The 24,592-nt window shown below is 53.6% G+C and overlaps 1 protein-coding gene across 5 annotated transcripts in view; it reads right to left on the reverse strand.

Annotated features, from left to right (window-relative positions):
• Positions 1-24,592, reverse strand: part of TNS1 (tensin 1) — a 245,106-nt gene that overhangs the window by 115,717 nt on the left and 104,797 nt on the right. For all 5 annotated transcript variants that reach the window (XM_069578283.1, XM_069578284.1, XM_069578285.1 and 2 more), the window contains one exon: positions 6,242-6,283. In XM_069578283.1, coding sequence (XP_069434384.1) covers positions 6,242-6,283 — 42 coding nt within the window. The remainder of the gene's footprint in view (positions 1-6,241; positions 6,284-24,592) is intronic.

The following is a 24,592-nucleotide window of genomic DNA, read 5'->3' on the forward strand; positions in this document are numbered from 1 at the left end:
ACTGAACAACAAACAGCAATATACATGCAATGGAGTATTCAGTTCAGTTCAGTCACTCGGTCGTGTCCGACTCTGTGACCCCATTACTCAGCCTTAAAAAGGAAGGTCGTTCTGACACATGGCACAGCATGGACGAATCTTGAGGACAGTACTCTGGGGTAAGAAGCGTCACAAAGGACAAATGTTGTATGAATCCACGCATGAGGTGCATTAAGTCATCAGACTCAGGGAGGCAGAAAGTAGAAAGGTGCCTGGCAGGGACTATGGAGCTCTTATTTAATGGCTGTAGAGCTTTTTGTTTCACAAGATGAAAAGCATTCTGGAGGTGGATGGTAGTGATGGTTGTGCAACGAATTGGATGTACTTAATACACTGATTGTGGACTCCAAAATGATTAAAATGATAATTTTCATGTTATGTGTATTTTACCACAGGTATCCCTGGTGGCTCAGTGGTAAAGATTCCGCCTGCAATGCAGGAGACACAGGAGACGTGGGTTTGATCCCTGGGTCGGGAAGATCCCCTGGAGGAAGGTATGGCAACCTACTCCAGTATTCTTGCCTGGAGAGTTCCATGGACAGAGGTGCCTGGAGGGCTACAGTCCATAGGGTTGCAAAGATTCGGACATAACCAAAGAGACTTAGTGCGTACATACATATTTTACCACAATTTTTTTTAAGTGAATCAGAGTAAAAACAACAATGTCAGGGCCTCAGTTTCTTCTCCTAAGAAAGAGCAGGATTTGACTAAATGTTCTGCGGCCCTCTCATTGCTGTGGCTCCGTGCCCACTGCATCCACATCTGCCCTCCAGAAGCCCTGGCACTCGGCAGAAAAGAACCAGCATGAAAACAGTGCCCAGCATGAGGGAGGTGCTCGGGAGATGTTAGCTGGTAGGACAGAGGGCAGATAGATGGATAGAGAGTGGGCTATGGGGCTTCCCTGGTGGCTCCGTGATAAAGAATCTGCCTGCTAATGTAGGAGACTCAAGTTCAGTCTCTGGATTCGGAAGATCTCCTGGAGAAGGGAATGGTTACCCACTGCAGGACTCTTTCGCCTGGAAAATTCCATAGCCAGAGGAGCCTGGCGAGCTATAAGATGGATGGCAGACAGATGGATGGATAGACCGGCCCCTAAATCCCAGGCCCTCTGGCTCGTGACTAGCACTGTTTAGAAGAAGAAATCCAGGAGAAGCCCACTTGGCAATAGCAGGCATTGACATCAGCAGCAATCACAGAGGGTATCGGGAGGAAAGCTGGCCTAGGAACCCACAACCCCACTCCTGATCCAGCCTACCCCCCACTGCTGTGTGACCGTGAACCAGTCCCCTGGCCTTTCTAAACCCCAGTTTGCTCCTCTCCCCAGGATGGGCCCACGCCCGTCCAGACCTCCACACAAGTCACTGTGGGCTTGGGGAGCCCAGCATCAGGGGAAAGGCTCTGAGAACCGCAGCTGCTGTGTAATAAACCAGTCCCGTTTGTCACGATCATGGTTATGAGTGTGGACCCTGGTGCCAGGCTACTGAGGTAAAACCCCAGGGCCCCCTCCAAACAACTCTACAGCCTTAGGTCTTATCAAGGTTCTTCATCTGAGACATTGGGGTAATCACAGCACCTCCTTTACTGCACTGTGCTGAAGAATAAACGAGTTTATTTTTGTAAAGGTCTCACAGCAAAGGTCTGCAAAGAGGAAATTCCATACATGGGTTAGCTTTTCACTTGCTCTGATTACTGAAACCAACCTGGCATCCCCATCCCCCACCACACACTCTCCACCCGACCTGTGATTCAATAGGACTTGTTCCGCAGGACATTTCAAGTCTTGGTTTGGGGGCTGGCCTGCAGAGGAGAAGCAGTGCCCACACAGCTCTCGCTCAGCCAGGTCTCCTGGGTGCCAGGCTTTGGGTGCAGAAGGGCTCAGATCCGGCCCATTTCGGTGGCCACTGTACTTGGCCATCACCCTCGGGAAATTCCTTTGGACTCTTATTTTTCCAAAGTTGAGAAGAGCTGCCTCAGCGCTTTCCAAGGATCGGGAGCATCCATGACAAGCACACCCTCACCCCTCTCCAGCCTGCCCCCAGCAGTGGACCCCACAGGAGGGAGGTGACCCTAGGACCCTTCTCCTCAAGGCCTTGGGCAACATCTGTTGAGTAAGACAAAAATACGGGTTGAAGATTAAGCCACTCTGCCCTGGTTGGCCTGGCACAGGCTGGAAAATGTTTGGCTGGCAGGGCCCTGAGGCTGGCAGAGCTCCTGGGCCCAAGGATGAGTGGTCCCGATCCTGGGACGGGGGGTCGGGGGGTGGGATGGGGGTTGAACGGAAGTGAGATGGGTGAGAAGGCCAGAGGGAGAGCGGGGGGAAGGAGAAAACTCAACAAAAAGACGAACACTCATTATGAGGCAAGAGGGAGGAGTCTGGGAGCCCAGAGACCGACCCTGCAGAGGCTGAAGGGCAGGCATCGAAGGGAAAAGGAAGGAAAAATATAACCCGCCCTTTCCTCCCTCTTCTGAACCTGCTCAAAGCCCTTGCCTGCCTGCCTGCCGTGAGGAAACAGGTGTTGAGTGCTCTCTAGGGGAAGCAAAACTTTCTCCCAGCTTCCCCTGGGCCACTTTCCCTCCCCAGGGACAATATCAGAGTTTCCAGCTGGAGACTGGCCCCCCTAATAGATCCCCATAGCCCAATAGCAAAGAATCAGAGGACAACAGTCCTGTTTATTGAACACCTAATCTGCGCTGAGCATCTGGCTGAATGCCTTTCTTCCAGCCACACAATAAGCATGCATTGAGCACCTACTGTGTGTCAGATAGTGGGAATACAGCAGTGAACACACAGGACAGAAACCCTTTGTCATCATAGTGTTTACATGCTGGTGTGGTGGGAGGCTATTTTTTTTTAATTTATTTTTAATTGAAGGATAATTGCTTTACAGTATTATGTTGGTTTCTACCAAACATCAACATAAATCAGCCATAGGTTTACCCATGTCCCCTCCCACCTGAACATCCTTCCCACCTCCGTCCCTACCCCACCTCTCTGGGTTGTTACCGAGCCCCGTTAGAGTTCCCTGAGTCATACAGCAAATTCCCACTGGCTGTCTATTTTACATATGGTAATGTATGTTTCCATATTGGTGGGAGGCTTTTAAAGGAGATCAGCAAGTAAGATGGTGACATATGCTGAGGGGCAAAGAAAGCAGGGAAGGGAGAGTGGGTTGCTGGGGGAAGGGAAATCTGACACTTGAGTAAAGATCTCAAGGAGGGAAAGAGCCTGGCAGGTATCCTTAGGAAAAGCTCAGCAAGTGCAAAGGCCCTGAGGCAGCTGCCTGATGTTCAAGGACCATCAAGAAGGCCAGGTGGTCACAGCAGACTGAGAGAAAGAGGGAGCTTTTAGAAGATGCAGTGAGAAAGGAAATTTGCCCACCGTTGCAGGGCTGTGTAGACCAACGGAAGAACCTGGGCCTTTACTCTCAGGGGTGAGCAGCCATTGGAGGATTTGAATACAGACTGATTCAATGAGCTAATTTGCTCCTTTTATTCTCTTCACAGCCTTATAAGGTAGGTACTGTTACTAACTCCCAACCCGCAGAGGAGAAACTGAGGTCCAGAGAGGTTAACCAACGTGTCCATTATCACAGACCCAGGCCCTGGGGAACTCCCTCACTCTTGATCACTCCTAGGGGGAAGCGGGCAGGTCCTGACTCAGGCGGAGAAATCTTCATTGTCACAACCACTCCTCCACCAGATGGCTCATGCAACGTTCATGAGGGTCAGAGCCCCTCTGACCAGGGCGGGCACATTAGAGATGGGAGCAACTCCACAGCCTGGCAGGCAGGAGTCCCTTCTGGCACCATGCTGTCCTGTGCAAGTAGCTTCAGTCGTGTCCGACTCTTTGTGACCCCGTGGACTGTAGCCCGCCGGGCTCCTCTGTCCATGGGATTCTCCAGGCAAGAATACTGGAGTGGGTTGCCATGCCCTCCTCCAGGGGATCTTCCCAACCCAGGGTTTGAACCCACGTCTCTTTATATCTCCTGCACTGGCAGATGGGTTCTTTATCACTAGCGCCACCTGGTAAGCTCATCCCTTCTGGTATCTAACTGCAATTCCTCCAGACAGAAAGCCAATCTATTCCCTTCTGTTCCAATCCCTGACCTCTCCTCATGTAAACAAAGCTCACGAGACTCCTGGAGTTCAAGCATCTGGCTCCTGACTTGACAGCTCTAGACCCCAGAGCCCCCCAACTATCCTCAACCAGCCAAGAACATTCTGTTCTCAGTGGCCAAGTAGTAGTCAGGTTGAAATGCTGAGACGTGGGCTCCTTCCTCTCCACCCCTCCCTGCCTGCCCTTCCGCAATCCCAGAGAGAGTTCTCGTTGGCAGTTCCAAACCAGGCCTGCACTCTGGCCTCATCCCCACAGTATTCAGCCCCTAAGCCCTGCTGTTGTCAGATGACCTTTGACTGATCTCTGTGCAAAGAATACTCCACATCTGGAGATGCACAGCCAGGCAGAGGTGAGCCCCAAAAGCATTTGAGCCCAGTGAGATTAAAAAGGAGAGGCCAATACGAGGAAAGGACATGGAATGCCTGACCTCTGGGAGTCTTATGAGCTTTGTTTATGTGAGGAGGGGGTCACAGGTTGGAACAGAGGGAACAGGCTGGCATTCCAGCTGGAGGAACTGCAGTTGGATACCAGAAGGGACTCCTGCCTGAGCCAGGTTGTGGAATGTTCCAGTATCCAGGCCGAGCAAGTCACGGCAGGGCCTAGACAGGGAGGGCAGAGGGCAGGGACTCTGCTCTGCATCCAAGAGACATCTAAGAGTCATAATCACTTCTGCATACTTTTTTTTTTTTTTTGCATGCTTTATTTCATTCCACCAATGACCCTGAATAGGGAGGGGAAGGATGGGAGGCGGATATGTATCAGAACTGAGAAGGCCTTTGCCGCATCAAGTGCAGTCCCCTTCTCTGACAAAAAGGGAAACTGAGGCCCAGAAGGAGGGCAGTACTGGCCCACTGTCACACAGCATGTGGGTGGCAGAAGAGAAAAGACCAGGAAACCCGAGTGAGATCCCAGCATCCAGGCTGAGCAGGTCATGCGCAGACATCCCCAACTGCCTGGGCCCCACTGGGCCCTTGCCTACTCCCTGAGACTCCCACCCACATCAATGTCACCACAGGCACCACCACACCAATCAGTGGGACAGTGCCCACGTGGGCCCTCCATCACGAACTCCAGTCACAAACAAGTACACGCACGGGTGCAGGCCTGCACACACATACCTGTGTGCAGGCAGGGCCCTCCCTCTCCAGCCCCCAGGGCCCCCGCCTGCCTCCTGCGCTGGGCTGAGGAGCAGAAGGGAGCTGTGAAGGGCAAGAAGACAGAGAGACGGCAGGGAGGGAAACATTCCAAATCAGCCCAGCTGGGATGGGTCTGGAGCCGGCCCCTCTCCCCAGCCCATAACTCACAGGAGTCCTGCCCCATCCACACTTTTCTAGAAGCCTGATCGGAGGAAAGAGGGGGCAGTGCGGGGCTGAGGGACATGGAGAGAGGGCAGAAAAGCAGAGTCAGCCAAAGAGCCTGGAGATGCAGGAGGCCACCTGAACGTGACTAACTTCCCAGGTACCTGAACTCTGCGGGTCATGCCATCCATCTCCCCACCTCCAGCCAAAGGGACCTGACCAGGGACCAGTCAGGTCAGAGGAGATGCCATCCCCTCATTCCATAATCCCCAAGACAACAGGCCCTGGACCAGGCCTAGAGACAGGCGAGATGCCCTTTTATGGGCTTTTCCAAGGACTTGAGTCTCAAGACTGAAATAAGAGGCCGCAAGTCTCATGAAGTCACGAAGGGACCTCATGACTCATTTCCTTCTAGTTGGGCTTCAGCTTCAGGACACAGCCCCTTCCTCCTCATTACCTAATGGCCCAGCACCTGTGGGGGCTACCAGGATGCTTGGGGCTTCCCCAGTGGCTCAGCGGTAACGAATCTGCCTGCATTGCAGGACACACATGAGACCTGGGTTGGATCCCTAGGTCTGGAAGATCCCCTAGAGAAGGGAATGACAACCCACTCTGGTATTCTTGCCTGGGAAATCCCATGGACAGAGGAGCCTGGAGGGCTACAGTCCATGGGGTCGCAAAGAGTTGAACACGAAGGAGCAACTGAGCATGCCTGCAGACAAAGTAAGCTGCAACTGAGGAAAGACAGGAGGGTGGGCTGGCGGGGCAGGAATGGACTGTCACTCACCACCAGTTCATGGCTGGAAGGAGGAATGCAGGGGGCAGCCACCTGTGGGAGGAACAGAGAAAGGGCAAGGTTAGCATCTTTCATCCCCATAGAAACCCAGGGCCTCCTGAGATCATTTTGCTCCCCCACCAGCCCGGGCTAGACACCCCTCCCTTCAGTTCACAAACACTGACACCCTCCAGGAGGAGAGTTCATTGGAAGACTGTAGCAACACGAGAAAATGCCTAGGCAACAGTGCTCAGATGAAGAGGCAAAAGTGAAATGGACACATTCTTAAAATTCTATAAAAAGAAATATGCAGAAAGACTGGAGGTCAAAGCACCAAAGTTAAGGAAATACGGTTTGTTTGTTTTTTTCTCTATGCTCTAAATTTTCTGCAATATGGTAAGATTTGGGTTTTTTGTTTTTTTTTTTTAAACCGCGTTTAAGACCTCTAGGAAAGGAAAAGTCGCCTCCTCCATTCTCCCAAATGCCAAGGTGTCTCACTCAAAGGTCAGAGCTGCAGAGGGCTGGCCAAGCTTCCCAGACTGTGTGGGGAAACAGCATGGGGAAGGGCCTGTTGGCTCTTTCGAAAGAAACTGGCCACTCTGCTAATACACATGGAAGGTCTTGAGGGTGGAAACACTCTCCGAGGGTGAGCTATTATTTTGTCATCATCCTCATCTCCTCTGATGAGGGAGGAGGTGGCCCCATGGCCTCAAGTCAGAGGGAAATGGGCAGAGAGAGGGGGCTAGATTGCTCCCTACCCTGAGATAACACTCCCTCCCCAGGGGCCCGGCAGCCAAACCACTACCCTGACAATTAGCAGAGGCCTTTATCAGAGACTCGGTGTGTTCCTTTTTTTCTAGCCAGGACACGTTTTTCTTGGAGCTCATACCTCAACCTTGGCTTCAGTTCCTGACCTGAACACCACACAGGGGCCCACAGAGGGGTCAGAGAGGGAAGCTCTCCCCACCTCCCTCAGCCCCAGGCATGAGGATGGCTGGACACAAGCCGTGGATCGCCAAAGAGCAGGTGGCTACCCTCCAGCAGTGGGCGATCCAGCCCCCCACCCTAGAAGAGCAGTGACAGCCCCCAGCCCCAGTTGGAACTGGTTGTTCATAGGGTGTCACCCTCAGCTGAGCCCTTCTGTCCCCTGACCCTGTTCTATCATCTGACCAGCTCCAGGGACCACCTGGCTTGACATGCCAGCTTAGAAGGGGTCCACACCTGTGGAACCACGTGCCCTGGGCTCTGGAAGAGGTGGAGGGGCTAGGAGTTGGCATCCCTGGGTTCTTGACCCAGTCACGCTGCAGGCTCCCTGCCAACTCATTCCCCAGCAAAGTGACCTGGGTGGGAGTGGGTCAACCCACAGATCAGCACCCTGCTCTGCTCCTTCTCTCGGAGCTAGAGCCGGAACGAGGCTGAGAGCCCAAATGTGGAATCAGCTGCAAGAGGACGGGACGCTCCCAGCTAGTGCCACGGCCTCCCAGACAAAGGCAAGTCCCATCCACTGCCTCTGTCTTCCCCTGCAGTACCCAAGGGTGCGTGTCTGGTCTCTATTCGGGTTAGGGAAGTGAGGGGGTTACGGACACATACTGAGGCAAAGGCAGGATGGAGAGGTGTCCTCTGAGACAAGAGGGAGAGCCTCTTCTCTAGGACCACCCTAAAGTACTAGTCGCTCAATCGAGTCCGACTCCTTGCAACCCCCTGGACTGTAGCCCACCAGGCTCTTATGTCCAAGGCATTCTCCAGGCAAGAATACTGGAGTGGGTTGCCATTCCCTTCTCCAAGTACCACCCTGACGCAGTGGGGAACCATGGAACCTGACCCCAGGTCCTGTCCTTGTCCTCTCTGAGGACTTAGATCTGCACTGTGGATCCCCAGTTTGCGGGCCTGATGCCGGGGTGCCCCTTCGTGGCCTGCTGCCCACCAGGGCCTCCTCCACCCACTGCCCACAGCTGCGCATTCCAGGCCTGCCCGCCAGCCAGCCCACTAACTTTGTTGTGTGTTTCAATGTTTCTTGTCTCTCTATTTTTTTTTTTTTAAAGCAGAGAAATGTTTCCTTAAAAGGCTCTCTCCTTCCCTCCGGCACCCTGGCTCCTGGCCACCCCCTCAGGAGCCTGGAATGTACCAGGGAGGGCCAGAGCCCCCTGCCACTCTGGCCCCTGCCCTGTGGCCCCACACTCCCGGTGTCCGCAGCAACCACTCCCAGTGGCCCCCTGGGGACCCCAGCTAGAAGCCCGCCCTATCCAAAGGGGGCAGACACGGGGGTTGCCGGTCATCTGTCTCCCCAGGGCTAGCAGGACAGCATTCCAGGACTCAGGCCCAGAAATTCAGCCTCAGGTAAGCCTCCTCCCTGGGTCTCCCTCCACGATCCTCAGCACACAGAGGGTGTGGGCCGGTGGGCCTAAGGCTCAGCCTTTCCATTCTGAAAACTGTGACAACACTAAAAGCAGCAGCAGCAGCAGCAAATACTCCCATCAGACTTGCTACCCACCAGGCACTCTGCTTTGTCCCTGGCGTCAATTAACTCACTCCGTTCCCACAATCCTGAGCATCCCATTTTGTGGATGAGAAGACCAAGGTACAGAGGTCAATCAAGTGTCGAGCAGAGAAGGCAGGACGCAACCCCAGCAGCCTAGCTGTGGACAGGGATGTGCCCCGGCCCTCTCTGTCATGCCGACTCTCCTGTAAAGACGAATTTCCCCAGAGCCCTACACAACGAGGGCAGGAACAGAAAGCTTATGGGATGTGCCTATGTGTCTGTTACTGCCCTAAGCCCCTTCCCTGGACTCATTTGATCCTAATAAAAATGCAGACTTTGGACATAGGTAGGGAAGGAGACGGTGGGACGAACTGAGACAGTAGCGTTGACATATATATACTATCCTGTGTAAAATAGCCAGCGGGAAGCTGCTATATGGGCACAGAGAGCCCAACCTGTGCTCTGTCATGACCTAGAGGGGCGGGATGGGGTGGGAGGGTCAGGAGGGAAAGGACATATGTGTACTTGTGGCTGATTCACAGTGCTGTATGGCAGAAGCCAATACAATATTGCAAAGTAATTATCCTCCAATTTTAAAAAGTTTCTTTAAAGTTCACAGGGAAAAAGATGCATGAGTTATACTGTTTTACCCCCATTTCACAGATGAAGAAACTAAGGCACAGCAAGGGTAATGACTTGCCCAAGGCCACTGCAGCAGAACAATGCAACTCTGGAGGTAGAAAGACAGGAATGCTGCCAGGATGTGAGTGTTACCAGGCTCCATAGCCTGGCACTGGGGCCAAAGCCTGGCATTCATCAGCCCTCCACCCACTAATATTTTCTGAACTTCAAAGGTCCCCGGGAACAGTGCCAACAACAGGACACAGCCTTGGAGACTCCCCCAGGACAGGAGAGTCCTGAGAGCAGGCAGCCCAGTCAGGGGGCTCCCTGCACAACCCGCCCCCTGGCCTGTTCCCCACGGTCAGTCTGTATCCATTCACTTTGTCTAGGACCCAAAGCCACACCCAAGGGGTGGGCTCCTCTCAGTCCTCGGGACACACCTAGCTCTGCTCCTCCTCAGGGCCTCTGAGTATGCAGTTTCCTTGCCCAGATGTTCTTAGCCCAGCTGTCTGCACCACTGGGTCCTTCCCATTCTTCTGGCTTTGGCTTAAATGCTACCACCCTAGAGAGAAGCTCTCCCTGACTCCCTTAAGTCACACACACACACACACACACAGCTATTCTCTCTCCTGAATTCCTATCTCTCCTTCACAGTCCTGAATACAGTGTATAATTATAGATGTGTTTATTTCCTTGCCTATAATCTGTTACTCACTAGAGAAATCAAGTGCCCTAAAGGAAAGGAGCATGCCTTGTTCATCATGCTAGTCCCAGCACACAGTAGGTGCACACGAAAGATTTGTGGAAAGATTAAAGCGACTCAAGGCCCAAGGACAGGAGGCACCAGTCACCACTACCAGCGGTAGAATCACTGCCATCTGTTAGGCAACTACTCAAGGGAGCTAATGCTACCATATGCTTGTGTCGTCTCTGAGACCCTCCAATCCTGCAGAGTCGGTATTTCTGCTCCCATTTTACAGATGAAGAAACTGAGGCTTGAAGAGATCATAACAGAGTCAACCAGCTGGAAGGGGAGAGTTGTAGGTGAAAACCCAAGCACCTGTCTCCCACTGCCCCCATCACCTCACTACCTGATGAGTGGCAGGACCTCATCCCCAGCTGGGTGACACTCCCATCCTCAAGTCTCAGGATTGGTTACATGACATCCCAGCCTTCCATGGGTCCCCACACCCATGTCCACCTGGTCCCCAGGGCTGGAGGACAGCCCAGCCAAACTAGAACCACTTGAGTCTGGAAATTCAGCATTTTATATAATCCTGAGCAGAAAAGAGATCCCCCCCATATCTGGCTAGCCTCCCCCCCACCCCACTTTAATTACGGTAAAATGCACATAACATAAAATTTACCATTTTAACTATTTTAAGTGTAAATCAGTGGCATTGTATATTAACAATGCTGTATAATCATCTCCACTATCCATTTCCAGAACATTTTCATTATTCCAAACAGAAAAACCCGACACCCATCAAACAATAATTCCCCACTCCCCTCCCCCAACCCCAGTAACCTCTCATCTGCTTTCTGTCTCTATGAACTTGCTTATTCTAGGTACCTCATATAAGAGGAATCATACAATACTTGTCTTTTTGTCTGAATTATTTCGCTAAGTGTATAAGGTGAAGTATCTCTCCAAATTCTTAGGTTGAAGCCCAAACCCCCGGTACCTCACAATATGCCTGTATGTAGAGACGGGGCCTTTAAATGTGCATATTAGTTGCTCAGTCGTGTCTGACTCTGCAACCCCATGGACTGTAGCCTGCCAGGCTCCTCTGTCCATGGGAATCTCTAGGCAAGAACACCGGAGTGGGTAGCCATTCCTTTCTCCAGGGAATCGTGCTGATCCAGGGATCAAACCCACATCCCCTGTGTTGCAGGCAGGCTCTTTACCATCTGAGCCACCTGGGAAGCCCCAGGGGTGATTAAGTTAAAGTGTGGCCATTAAGATGGGCCCTAATCCAATATGACTGGTGTCCTTACAAGAAAAGATCAAGACCCGCAGAGAGTCACTAGGGGTACACGAGCCAAGGGAGGGCCACGTGAAGACACAAGGAGACAGTGGCCATTGACAAGCCAAGGAGGGCCTCAGCGGAAACCATACCTGCTGGCACCTTGATCATGACCTCCAGCCTCCAGACTGCGAGAAAATAAATTTCTGTTGTTTAAACCACTGAGTTTGTGGGTCTTCCCTGGTGGTCCGGTGGCTAAGACTCCACGCTCCCAGTGCAGGAGGCCTGGGTAAGATTCCTGGTCAGGGAATTAGATGCTACATGCCACAGCTAAGAGCTGGCATGCTGCGTGCTGCAACAAGATTGAAAATCTTGTGTGTCGCAACTAAGACCCAGGGCAGCCAAATAAATAAACAAACCACTGAGTGTGTGATATTTTGTTATGCCAGACCCAACCAACTAACATACTCTGCATAATGCTTTCAAGACTTCTTCACGGCGCAGCATGCATCAGAGTCGCATTCTTCTTTGAGGCTGAATACTACTCCATCGTATGACTAGACCACATTGTGTTTACCCGTCCATCCATCAGTGGACACTTGGGTTGCTTCCAGAGAAGTTCTTGCTGACACCTACTGCACATGCCTCCCCCAACAACTCCAGGCACCCACCTCGAATGACACCCTCCCTTCTTCATGATCCCCCTGAAGTAGGTCCTTAGCATCCCCATCTTACAGGAGCTCAGGCAGTGAGATCCAAGATGGCACATCTATCGAGTAACAGTGTCAGGACTGATACCAGGTCGGCCTGCCTGCAATACCTGCCTTCCCAGCAAGCCACACTGTCCCCATGGCCAGATGAGGCCCGTGCTGTGGCAGAGGACCTGGGGCTGTAAGAGCACAGAGAAAGCCGGCGGGGAGTGAGGGGTTGCCATGCATACTCCATGGAAGAGGGCGCACCCGAGCCGGGCCTCAAGAACACATTGCTTTTGTTTGTCTACTGTGCAGCTCCCCCTCTGAGCCCCAGAAGGGCAGGAAGCACACGGGTCATTTTCATCAAGAAGCTCTGGGGCTCTGCTCAGAACCTGGAGCTTACGAGGTCCATAGGCAGGTTTTGAAGGTGGTGATGGGGAAAGGGCATTTCAGGAGTAAATAACCACACAAACAAGGCATGGAGGTGGGAACGCTTCCCACATCAAAAGAATCCCCTTCGGCTGGGACACAGGATGGGTGAAGGAAAAGATGGCATTGAAAGGCATGTAGAAGGAGATGAGGGAAGCAGACTGGCCCGAAAGTCTCCCTCCGGGCTGGATGATGGGAGACTCTGAACACCCAGCAGAGGAGTTGAAGCTTTCAGCTGCCAGCACTGGGAAGCCACTGAAGATGCCTGAGTAGGAGAGGGACCAGGGGAGGTGAAGCATGCGGAGCTTAATGGAAGCAGGAGATGTTCGGTAACACTAAGAATAATGAGAGGAGGGGAAGATGGGGAGGAGCCCAGAAGTCTAGAGACAAGGGGCCATCGCATTGCAGGTCTCCTGCATTGCAAGCAGGTTCTTTACCAGCTGAGCCACAGGGGAAGCCCAAGAATACTGGAGTGGGTAGCCTTTCCCCTTCTGCAAGAGATTTTCCCACCCTAGGGATCAAACCCAGATCTTCAGCATTGCAAGCAGATTCTTTACTAGCTGAGTCATAAGGGAAGCCCAAGAATACTGGAGTGGGTAGCCTATCCCTTCTCCAGTGGATCTCCCTGACCCAGGAATCAAACCGGGGTCTCCTGCATTGCAGGCGGATTCTTTACCAACTAAGCTATCAGGGAAGCCCTAAGGGGCCATCAGGTACCTGAACGTCTATGGGCCCCCATCCCCACCTCATGTTAACAGATTCCTCCTCCAGACTCTACTGCTCTCCCCGACCCAGAGCATGGAGGGCACCGCCACCTTCCTGCCCTCCAGAGCCGGGGATCCCGCCCTCAGCTCTGCCTGCTGCTCATCCTCTGGGCCCCACTCAAGGAACCTGTGGTGGCCAGGAATCAGCCATCCTCCGAGACTCGGTCACTGAGGTGACACCAGGGAGTCAAGAATAATGCAGACGATGGTCCCAGAGGGACCCAGCCCGCATGCCCTGTGTCTGAGGACACAGTCAGATGACCTCCGTGAGTGGGGAGCCCAGCATCTCCAAGTTCACATTACGAATCCCCACTGGGCTCTATAAAGCCCCAGCCAGCCCCTGCCAGCCAGACCAAAGCAGGCTGGGAGCCCCCGCCAACTGAACCAGGGCTTGGCTTGGGAACCGGGTGAGGGGTGAGTGTGGATGCTCACAGTCAGACAGCTACACAGTGCCCAGCCATGGGGGTGGGGGACGGGGACTGGGCAAGTACAAGGCCCAAGGGTGAAGAGGGCAGCACCCCAGGACAGTTCGAAGACACTGGCTCCCAGACCGAGCCTCAAGCCTCAAGCTCTGGGCAGGGGGATTCCCGAGGAGGGTCCCCTGCCCTGGCTCCATTTCCTCCCCAGGCCTGGGCCTCCCCTCCAGGCCACCCATCCTCACCAGAGCTTGCTCTCAACCTGCTCTGCTGTTTCCTTCCCTTATATAGAGTTCTGCTCACGACCGGGAAAGGAACTGCGTCAAGTTCCTGGAGGCAAGAAGGGGCCTGTTCTCAGGGACACCTCGAGCTGAGGTGCAGGGGGCCGTGCCCCTTCAGGGCCAGGGAGTCAGCCAAGGGCAGGCAGGGGGCCTGACCCTTTCCCCAAGCCCAGCAGTCTCCAACTGAGAACCCAAGCAGACAAGACACAGGGGCGACCCAGAGGGCTGACTCCAGTCACTGGCCCCAGAGTTCCAGGCCCATCCCTTCCCCAAATCCTCCTGGGCCAGCCTCCTCTTGGACCACTGACCCAGTAATTCCCCTGCCAGCTCCAGCAGCTCCCCTGAACCCCAACCCTCCCTCTTATCCCGGGAGCCTCTTTTCAGGCCCCGCTCACTGGCCACCCCAGCCCCTGCTGTCCTCCAAGTCCTGCTGCACGCTCAAGAAGGGCGCCCCAGACAGGGAAGTTTCTAGCCACACCCCACACAGCAGCCCTGACCTGCACAGCCCAACCCCATACAAGGGGAGGGCCGGGTGTGCCCGACCCTCTTGAGCCTGCTGGAATGTGATATTTCAGAGCAGACACTTGCCCAGAAGGTCGTGGCAGCAGCAAAGCAGGTGAGGTGGGTCTAGCACTGAGCTCCAGCAGGCCCGGCCCTCTGCAACCAGTCCCGTTCAGAGCCTGTCCGGAGGATGGCGTAAGATAGCACCCAGATCTCTGGATGCCTAGCTGGTGGCAGAACATCTTCTCTGACGATCTGCCTCCCCTGGGACCCAAGCCGGGACACCAGGGGCCCAACTCAGGGGCCACACTGGCCCACACCCAACATCAGTGACCCTGGGAGGGCTGAGTTGCATACCGGGCCAGACTTCTCATGAGCAAACCCTTGTGAGCAAGAAAGTCAAAGAAGCGGAGTTCGACAGGCAGGTACCAAGCGTCTCCTACGTACCAGGTCCTGGGAGCACAAGAGGGGAGCCAGGGGTCCAGGGGAGGCCTGGCAATGACAAGGGTGGGGCTTGCGGGGGAAGTACCAGCAGTACCGCTTGACACCGGTCAGCGTCCTGGGTTCACAGCCCTGTCCCCTTTCTGCCTCCTCTCAGCTCCCTCACTGCCATTGACGACCACCCCACTCCCCGACCATCTAAGGCTGTTAAGCCAAAAATCTAAGGGTCAGGTGGACTCTTCCCACACCCCCCTCCCCGCCAAGCCTGGCCAATTCCTCCACCAGAGTATCCTTCCAAGCCACTCCCTCACCCCTGGTCTCTTTAAATCATGGAGATTCTTACAACAGCCTCCTGACATCCGCCTCCTTGCCCTCAGCCCAGCTCCACGGGATAAAGTCCAGATGCCCTAATATGGTCCTCACAGCCCTTCGGGACCTGGCTGTGTCTCTCTTTCCAGGCCCATTTCTCACCTCCCCGCCTCGAAGCCCTTGCTCCAGCCAGGGAATACCACTTTCAAGTTTGTTTGTTTTTCCCATATGGTACACTATGAGGTAGGGGTTATCAGCCCATTTTACAGAAGGGGAAACAGGCTCCAAGAGGTCACATCCTTAGCCTGCAGTAGGTAATGGAACCCGAGTTCCACCTGGTAGCACCCCATGACTTGGCTCTGCTCAGGACCACGGCACTTTGCCCAAATCAGGGGTCACAGGTAGAGTTTCATGAGGGGCATGGCTTCTAAGGCAGGTGGGCTGGGAAGATGTCTGAGTCAAGAGGAGCGTGGAGGCAGAACAGGACACCAAAATGAAAGGAGACTCTGAGCTGGGGTTCCAAGCAGAGTAGGGAGATTACTGAGAACATTCCAAGGGGATGTAAGAAGCCTGAGGAGAAACCAGCCACCACTGAGGGGCCCAGCCCAGAGCACTCAGAGGACGCAGGCCTCTGTTATGTAAGTGGAGGCACTCAACAGGGAGTCTGACAGGCAGACTCCAAGGTCACCTTCTCCTAAGATCTAAAGAGCAGGGAAAACCCCAGCTCTTCTTTCCCATCTGCAGAACACACATTTGTTCTGCAGCAGGGGGTTGGAGGACATGGCCTCCAGCATAGAAAACATTGCTTCTAGGAAGTTCCTAGAAGAATCTGGTGAAGGAAAGGACTGTGGTCTGTGGTCAAGGTTCTAGTGGAACTGGGGACAGGGAGGAGGTGACGGGCACACAAGCAAGGCACTCCTTCAACAACAGTAACAGGGGCCCTCGGTGCCACGTTCCCAGCTTCAGAGCCACAGAGGAATAAGGATGGCCAGACCCGGGAGAGGAACTTGTGGCCCAGTGGAGGAGACAGGCATGTAAACAGAGAATTATAAACGAGCCCAAAACTGCTATAATGGAGGTATAAGAGGGATATCATTTCACTGGGATTCAAGTCCATCTGGTTTTCCAGAAATTACACCCAGAGGGAGACTGCCTACCCTGCCCCTTTATTCCCCATGAGGGTTTCTGTCCCTGATGAAAACTTGAAGGATCAGAGTCTTTGACCCTAAGCTGTGCTAAAACAGTGAGGAAAGAAGGATGCGTGGGAGAAAAAAAAAAACATGTATTAATAAGAGCAAGGGGGAAACCCAAGAAGCCAGAGGGGTCAGGACCTGCCAAGGAGCATGAAAGGGGCCCCAGCAAAGGAGGCTGGGGCAGTGGTAGAGGAGAGGATGGGCTGAGCCAGGCCCCAAACTGAGAATTCCAAGACTGGGGCCACCCTCAAACCTGCACAGACAAGAGAGGTTCCCTGTGCCTTCCTAAACTCAGCCATAGTCAGCTCTCAGGACAACAGCTTGCAGGCTTCAGTCCCTTCACATCTTCAGGAGGCTTTGCAAACCACAGGTGTACATGGCTCTGTTTCCTAATCTCAAAGATATCACTGACTGTCTGGGGTAGCATCAACTGGACAATAGTTTTTGAGGAGGGAAGGCTACCCGAAAATGTACACTTTCAATCATAAGATGCATTCCAAGTTCAAAAGCATTAAACAGAATGTAGGAGGGAAAAAAAGACATCTCAGATTTGAAGAAATGGCCCAAAGCTTTTTTGGTACTTCAGGCTTCTCACGCTGCCTGCATCACTGCTCAAAGCTGCTGCTGGTCAGGAAGGCCTACCTCCTTCCTTAAAGATTTAAGCCTTGCCAAAAGAAAAGCAAACAGGAGAAAATCCTGTATTCTCCAAGTCCATCTGTAGCCTTGCATTCCCTAAGCCACTAAAAGTCATTTTGTCTCATCACTTGACGCCAAACTGCTCTGAACCTAACCCAAATGTGGTAACTGGAAGTGGGTTCAATTCTAAAAGATCAGAACACCTTCTGCTTGTGGGTCCTCATTTCTAAACTCCTGAACACACTGAGGGGCATGAGTTTCCAACCAAAAGATAAGAGGTAAGACAGAAAAGCCCTGGAATGGGTTAGTGGAGTGGAAGTCACTCAGTCGTGTCTGACTCTTTGTGACCCCATGGACTATACAACCCGTGGAATTCTCCAGGCCAGAATACTGGAGTGGGTAGCCATTCCCTTCTCCAGGGGATCTTTCCAACCCAGGGATCAAACCCAGATCTCCCACACTGCAGGCAGATTCTTTACCAGCTGAGCTTCAAGGGAAGCCAAAAGGACACTTATTCACCTCATGGTACAAAAACAGAAAACTTGAAGATTCGTCCCAAAAGAGCCACTGACTTCCACATGCAGCCCCTGCTCGGGGGTGGGTATTGTCTGAGTACCGTCAAGACAGCAGTGGCTTTGTAAGGTGCACACAGCCTACGAATGACAGGTGATTCTCGCACCAAACCCGCAGCTGCCTCCGAGGAGCCCGAGGATTAGGCCTGGACTCAAATATTCATCTGCCACAGACTGGCTGCTGACCTAAACTGCGGATAAGGAGACCTACTTTGCAGAGTGCTTGCGTTCGCTCATGCTAAGTCTCTTCAGTCATGTCCGACTCTGTGCAATACTATGGACTATAGCCCGCCAGGCTCCTCTGTCCACAGGATTCTCCAGGCAAGAATATTGGAGTGGATTGCCATGCCCTCCTCCAGCGGGATCTTCCCAACCTAGGGATTGAACCCATGTTTCTTACATCTCCTGCGCAGGCAGCCAGGTTCTTTACCACTGGTTGGGAGGACAAAATAAAGTTGACTGAGATGACGCAAGTAAAAACGCCTGGAACACAGCACACGCTTGGAAAACATTAGACCCTTTCCATTTGAGCTGGATGCAGTTCCTGCGCTTCTCCATGCCTCAGCGCCTTCATTTAAAGGTGAGCAAATTGTACAGGGCAAACCATGTGCATTTGGTGTGTTGCAACTCATGTAATCCTCTCTTGAACCCTGTGACGTAGGTTCTGTTCATAGGCCCACTTTATAGCGATCAAAACTGAGGAACAATAACAGAATAAGAGGAATCTACCTTAAGTCAGAGCTCGGAGCAGTATAACACAATGCAAAAGATTACCATCAAAACAATTCAACTTTTTCCTTTGGCACTTCCAACTCTTACATGGCCTAAGTTTCAATTATCTGAAAATTCACTCATGTAGAAAACTCCTGGGCCACAGATGGCAGCAGCAGGAGGAGCCTGTCCGATGGTTCCGCACAATTAGTGCATGTCAAGGGCTGGTGTTTTGGAGCCCCATCTGCTCCGATGGACTGCTCCAGGGGCCCCAGGGACAGGAGGTCCCCAGGGCAGGGCAGCCCAGCTCCCGCAGCTCCTTTAAATCCATCTGTGGCCCAGTCACAGGAAGCCCCTTCCCGATCCCAATTAGCCAGCAGCAGAGACTTGAAGCCAGGCCAGCACTGAAGGCCAGCGGAGGCCTGGCTGTCACCAGCATTGTTCGGGCTCCATCTGACGCATATCCACTCCCGGCCTCCCCTCAGCGTTTCCTTGTTCCCCGGGAGGCCCTTCAAGATGCACGCATCCGCATCCAAAACCAGGTCTGAAGGGAAGAGGGGGTGGAGAGAGGGGCAGGGGCGGCGGAAGACCCGGCTCTATCTGGCTGGGAAAACACAGGCAGGTTTTCAATACACAGGAGAGAGAGTCCACATCAGATAGAGGCTCCGGGGACCCAGAGACACTGCACAGAGCTCAGATGCCCGGAGGCACACACAACGCACCCACACGTCACAGGACCACTGCCAGGCCCAAATGCAGAGTCACTCCCTGGTGCCCTCTCCTTGCCCCACCCCAAGCAGAGCCTCACAGACAGGAACACACCCCCTGGCAGGGGCAGTCTGCACGGCCCTGAGCTCAGCTGACTTCAGGAAGCCAGAAGGGGAAATGACCCACGTGGGCAGACAGCGGGGAGGGGCGAGCATGAACTGGCAGAGGTGGGAGGCGTGAGGTGCCCACAGGAGCCTGCCCACCCACTGAGGCTGGACAAGTGACACATTCCCCTCGGACTCACCCGGACCGTCTGAGCCCTGGGCCTCCTTCCACTACAGCAGGTGGGGGTGGGGGGCAGTGTAGGGCACACTGATGGAAGCTGGATACGAGATGGCAGAAACAGGACGGCATACGTACGAACAATGAGGCAGATCCAACTGCCTCATAGCATCCTGAGAATGAGGATGAAGACAGACGTGGAAGAAGGAATTTTGGAGGTAGAGGTAGTAAGGAGGAGCAAAACAAATTTCAGGGCTTACGGGACAACTGCTTTATCTGAATACCTACCGGGTACCTTTTACTTCAGACACAGTATCACATTTAACCCTTTCAGCAATATACACAAAAAGCAACACTCCATTCTTCCATATGTGACCACTGAAACTCAACTAGAAAACTTCATTGCCCAAGACTACTCACTTCTTAACAGTAGAGCTGGCACTCAAACGCAGGACAGCCAGAATAAACAATCTATACTCCTTCAGGAGATAAAGTCACCAGGGTGATTTAAAGACAAAACAGGGCAGCTATGGGGTCACGGCAGGGTGGAGGTATAGGTGGTGGGAGGGGCTAGTACAGAAAAACACAAGAGAGGCAAAGGGGCAGGGGATGCAGGCCTACAGCTGCTAAGCTCCAGGAGACAAGGGACTCCAGGCTCCTAAGGAGGGCAGGGGCTGTGGAGCTCAGGCTGCGGTGACTCAGTGGCTGGGCCTCCAGCGAGCATTTCCGGAGCCCTGGACAGCTCTGTACAGTCTAAGAGCCACCTGCCCGACAGACACTCAGCCGTTACTCACAACTGTTACTCACTCCTCTCTGTGTGCCCTCCGCTAAGTGCATCACTTACTCCCACTGTCCCCTAAGCATGACCAAGGGGGAGCTGGCAGATCTGCCTAGTTCCCTCTCTTACTCCACCAGCTCTCATCCTGCCAGCGCATCCCCACCTAAAAGAGTGGGACAGAGACCCAGAAGCTCTGGCCCCTCAACTCAAGGCAGCTGTTGCCCTCTGCTCTGTTCCAAGAAATGGAGCTGAGGAGTGGTCACTGGGCAAAGAATCTTCCAATGCCAGGGCTGGAAGGGACCTCCCCAGAATCTCAGCAGGCTTCTCAGGAGATGCCTAAAGACACTCCAGGGCCTGCACCTCTGTGCCAGACAGCTCTTCCCAGAGCCCCAAGAGCAAGGACCCTTCTGTTCAGAAAGAGCCATGGACTTGCAGAATTTCAACACCGATTAGAAATCAAGAACTCTAGCTCCACCCTCTCCTCTCATAAATGAGCAAACTGAAGCCCAGAGAGGCGAAGTGATTTTCCCAAGGTCACACAGTGCCAAAGAGGGACTAGAAACAGGCCACCTGAATCCCCCTGCCATCAGTCCCTCCAGCTAACCCTTCTCCTGCCCCAACTCAGGGCAGGGCCCTGAAGTTTACCCTCACTCGCTCCTGTTGCAAAGCAGCTGCTCCTCCCACCAGACTGCTCCTCCACACCAAAGGAACTGCAGCCAGACAGTAGCTCATGCAGTGCAATCACTTTCTAACAGGGAAGGGGCATCAGAAACAGGCTGCCCAGGAAGCAGGGAGACTGGACCACAAGCCTTCCAAAGGCCCTGAAGCTAAAAAAAGGTCAGGACCTCTGGCAAGAGATGATGGAAAGAATTCCTCGGGTCTCAGCTGGGGACTAGGGAGAGTCCTGGCCTCCTCTCTGCTCACCTCTCCTCCCCCACCCCTCGCCCGGCTAGCCCCTGCTCTCCCAGGACTCCAGCCGGGAATCCAGGCCTGGCTGCTGCCTCCGCTCCCACGCTCTGCTCAGCTCAGCTGGCCAGAGCACAAGCAGCGCCCTGTGTGGCATCGCAAGCAGCTCACAAAGCACCAAGGATTCTTCAAAGTCTCCATCTATCTCTTGCTCTCCCCTCACCTCCCTCTGGGTGGCTCCTCTCATCGCTGCCAAGAAGCCCCTGCCCCACTCCCTCCCTCTGCACCAAAAGTGGTAATAACAAAAACAGTAATAATAACCACAGGTCCCCCACTCCAGTATTCTTGCCCAGAGAATCTCATGGACAGAGGAGCCTGCAGTCTATAGGGACACACGGAGTTGGACACGACTGAAGCAACTTAGCATGCACACATGCAGTATGTCCACAGGACATAGATCTTTCTGGTGCCCACATTTCACATTTAAGTAAACTGAAGCCCTGGCAGGTTAGATAAGTGGCCGGCAGTCACACAGCCTGCAGGAGGGGGTCTCAGGATTCAAACCCAGACAGTGCAGCTGCAGGGTATGCGGTCTTGACCTCCATGCCACTCCACCCTAGGGACAGGACCTCACTTCAGGAAGTTAAAGCTCCTGAAATCCCTGCTCCCTCATCCGCACAGTTGCTGAGCACCCAGCCTCTGTGACACAACCTTCCTCTTAGCTCTGGACAGGCAGCCCATGTCCAGACACTTAACCGGCCCACTGACAATCAGATGGGACACCACTGCCTCCACCCTGACCAGGGGATGCCCTTGTTCATGTGTGAGCACCTACTGGGTAAATAACACCCTCTAAAGGAGTCTCTCTCGTATAACTCTTCAGAAATGGGAGCTGCCAACAGTCTACCCTCACTCCCGCCTGCTGCAGTCTGTCCATCCGTTCGTGTGTGAAGCCATGCCCAGGCTCTCTTCTGGCCTGAAAGATTGCCCAGGAAGATCTCAGTGCCTCCCCAGCCTTCTGACCCCGGAAAGGAAGACAGCACGTGGGAAAGAAGACCAGAGGTGTGAAGTTATTCGTGGGAGGGTTTCCCAGCCCAGGGACCCCAGGAGGCTGACCTTGGGACCTGTCCCCAGTCTCCCTGGCCCAGTCTGGCCCTCTCAACTGCCCAAATCACCATCTCTTTGTGTTTCTTCTCTGACAAAGCCCTCTGCCACTTCCCTCTTTAATCTCTCCTAGTAAACCCCCCACAGTTGAGCCCCAAGCAACACCTCAAGACTCCCCCAAAGTCAGCCTTCCCCACACAAACCACTTTCTGTGGGCTTGGCCTGTGCCGGGCACTGAGCTTCACAAGCGGGCACTTCACAAGTACGATCTCATTTCATTCCCACCACAACTCTATGAGATTGCATGTTAACCCCATTTTACAGATGCAGATACTGAGGCTCAGCCCAAGGTCAGGCAGCCAGTAAGCAGCAGAGTTAGGAGGGACACTGAAGCCTAACTCTGACACGTGGCTGGAGCCATTTCATCCATCATTACAGCATGCCCCTGTGCCTTTGTGCAGGCCTCCCCTCATGCCCAAAGACGGCTTTGTCCCTTTTCCTTCCTGCAGAACTCCTTCTCAACCTTCAAAACCCACCTCAAACAGCACCTCTTCTTCAAAATTTTCTCCATTCTATCAGCTCATGTGCACTCCTTCCTGCTTGATACACCCTCTGCATGCTGCAGAGACCCTCCAGCGACTCTCCTTTGCTTCCTACTAGAGCATGTCTCCCTGGCCTTTCCAGCCCCGCACATATCCCTGGCACCCTGCCTGGTAAAGGTCTGACACCCAGAAAGCTTTAAGTGTGCCCAGCTGCACTCAGCCATTGCCCCACCGCCTTGGCAGCAAGTCCAGGGCACTGCCTGGGCCCAAAGAGCCAACCCCAACCCCACGCAGGCCTTTAGCGCCCCCTAGTCACAGCCACCACCCCAGTCCAAGTCTCTCCTGACTGGGGGCTGCTCCCCATGCTTCCCCCTTCCTGGCCTGGCGGCCCCTCTCTGCTCTACCAGCTCGGCAGTTTCTGGGAGTCTCAGCTGATGATTAGGGCCCTAATCAGCAGGACTTCCTGCCAGCGACTGCCAGAGGTGGGGGCAGGGGTGGGGGTTGGGGGAGGGAAGCAAGGTCAATCCAAGGTGAAGTTCAAAGCCTGGGACCAGGGGAGGCTTCTGAAGGGACATGGACTCACAGACTCCTCCAGCCCAGCATCTCTCCCGCCCTCTTTCTTACAGATGAGGACACCGGGCCCAGCAAGGGAAGGGACTGCTCCCAAGTGCAGGAAGAGGTAGGTGCCTTGCTCTCCCACCACTCTCAGCCACAGGGATCCCAAGGCAGGAACCCTCCCTTACATGTCCCTTGAAGCCCTCTGCCTGCCCCTGGGCAGCCCCACCCCAGCATCAAGCCCCATGCTGAACCCACAGTCTGCTCCCCATAAAGGGTCGTCTGAGCCCAAGTGCTCAGATCTGATTGAGGTCAAAGGTCAAAGGCAAGCCCCTCCTCTAGATGAGCAATGGCCTAGAAATGGGACAGAAATTAGCAGGGGCTAAGACGGGGAAGACAGATAGGGCTGAGCTGAACTCAGGAACCCTCCCCAGCTGTCATCATCATCAGCCCAAGCCTATTCTTTCCTCAAAAGAATAAAAAAAAAAAAAAAAAAACTGCTTAATGCCTTTTACAGCTGCAACTGGGCGGGCCAGGGGTCCGGAAACAGAGCTCACACCCCCCGACCTGGAGCAACCTCAGCCTCCCTGGGTGGGAACCAGGACTAGGTGGAGGGTGTATGTGGCAGGTCTTGAGGGCTGACCCTGACTAATGAGGAACATCAGGGGTGCAGGAAAGCAGATGACCCCAAGAGAGGCCTGAGATGGAGAAAGAGCATGACCAGGAGCCTGCAACTGCCACCACGGGGTCAGAGCTGCCAGCTTCAAGGCACACAGGAAGGGCAGGGCATGGCTCTCCCCCACCTCCTACCAACAGGGGACTGAACTAAGGCTACAGCAAGAGGAATGCAGGTTAGACTTCAGAGAGACCTAGAGGGCATGCAACTTGCAGCATTATTGGGGAGATCCCACTTTTAAAATATAGATGCTACCCCTATGTATGTAGCCCATGGTCAAGGGGAGCCTGCCTGGAGGCCAGGCCACATCCTTGCTGAGCCTGGGAGTCTCTGATTCGGTGACTCTCATCAACAAATGGGATGGGAGCCAAGAAGGGAAAACTGGGCTGGTTTATAATAACGCATCTTGTTTACAGTGATGGCAGCTTTCTCAGAGTCCTCCATAAACACAGCAGAGAAAGCCTGGAGAGGCTCCCTTATCTCCCACCTCCCCTCAGTCACACAGAGAGTTAGGCAGGGAAAGGAAATCTCTTCTCTAGGCTCTGAGGCTAGGACCCCTCAAGGGAAAACAATGCCACTATCTCCTCCACTCTCTGGGCCCATAACCCTCCCTGTCTTAGGGCTGGAACAGCCACAACAGGCGAGAAAAGAGCCAACCCAGAGTTGGGCACCTAGAATAACACCACCACTACCACCATCAATAATAATAATAATCACTAATACTTATTGAGCACTTACTATGTGCTGGGCACTGTTCAAAGTGTTTTCAAGAAACTAACTCATCTGATCCTCACAAACAA

This window comes from Ovis canadensis, chromosome 2, assembly GCF_042477335.2.
Source record: "Ovis canadensis isolate MfBH-ARS-UI-01 breed Bighorn chromosome 2, ARS-UI_OviCan_v2, whole genome shotgun sequence".
Classification (NCBI taxonomy): domain Eukaryota; kingdom Metazoa; phylum Chordata; class Mammalia; order Artiodactyla; family Bovidae; genus Ovis; species Ovis canadensis.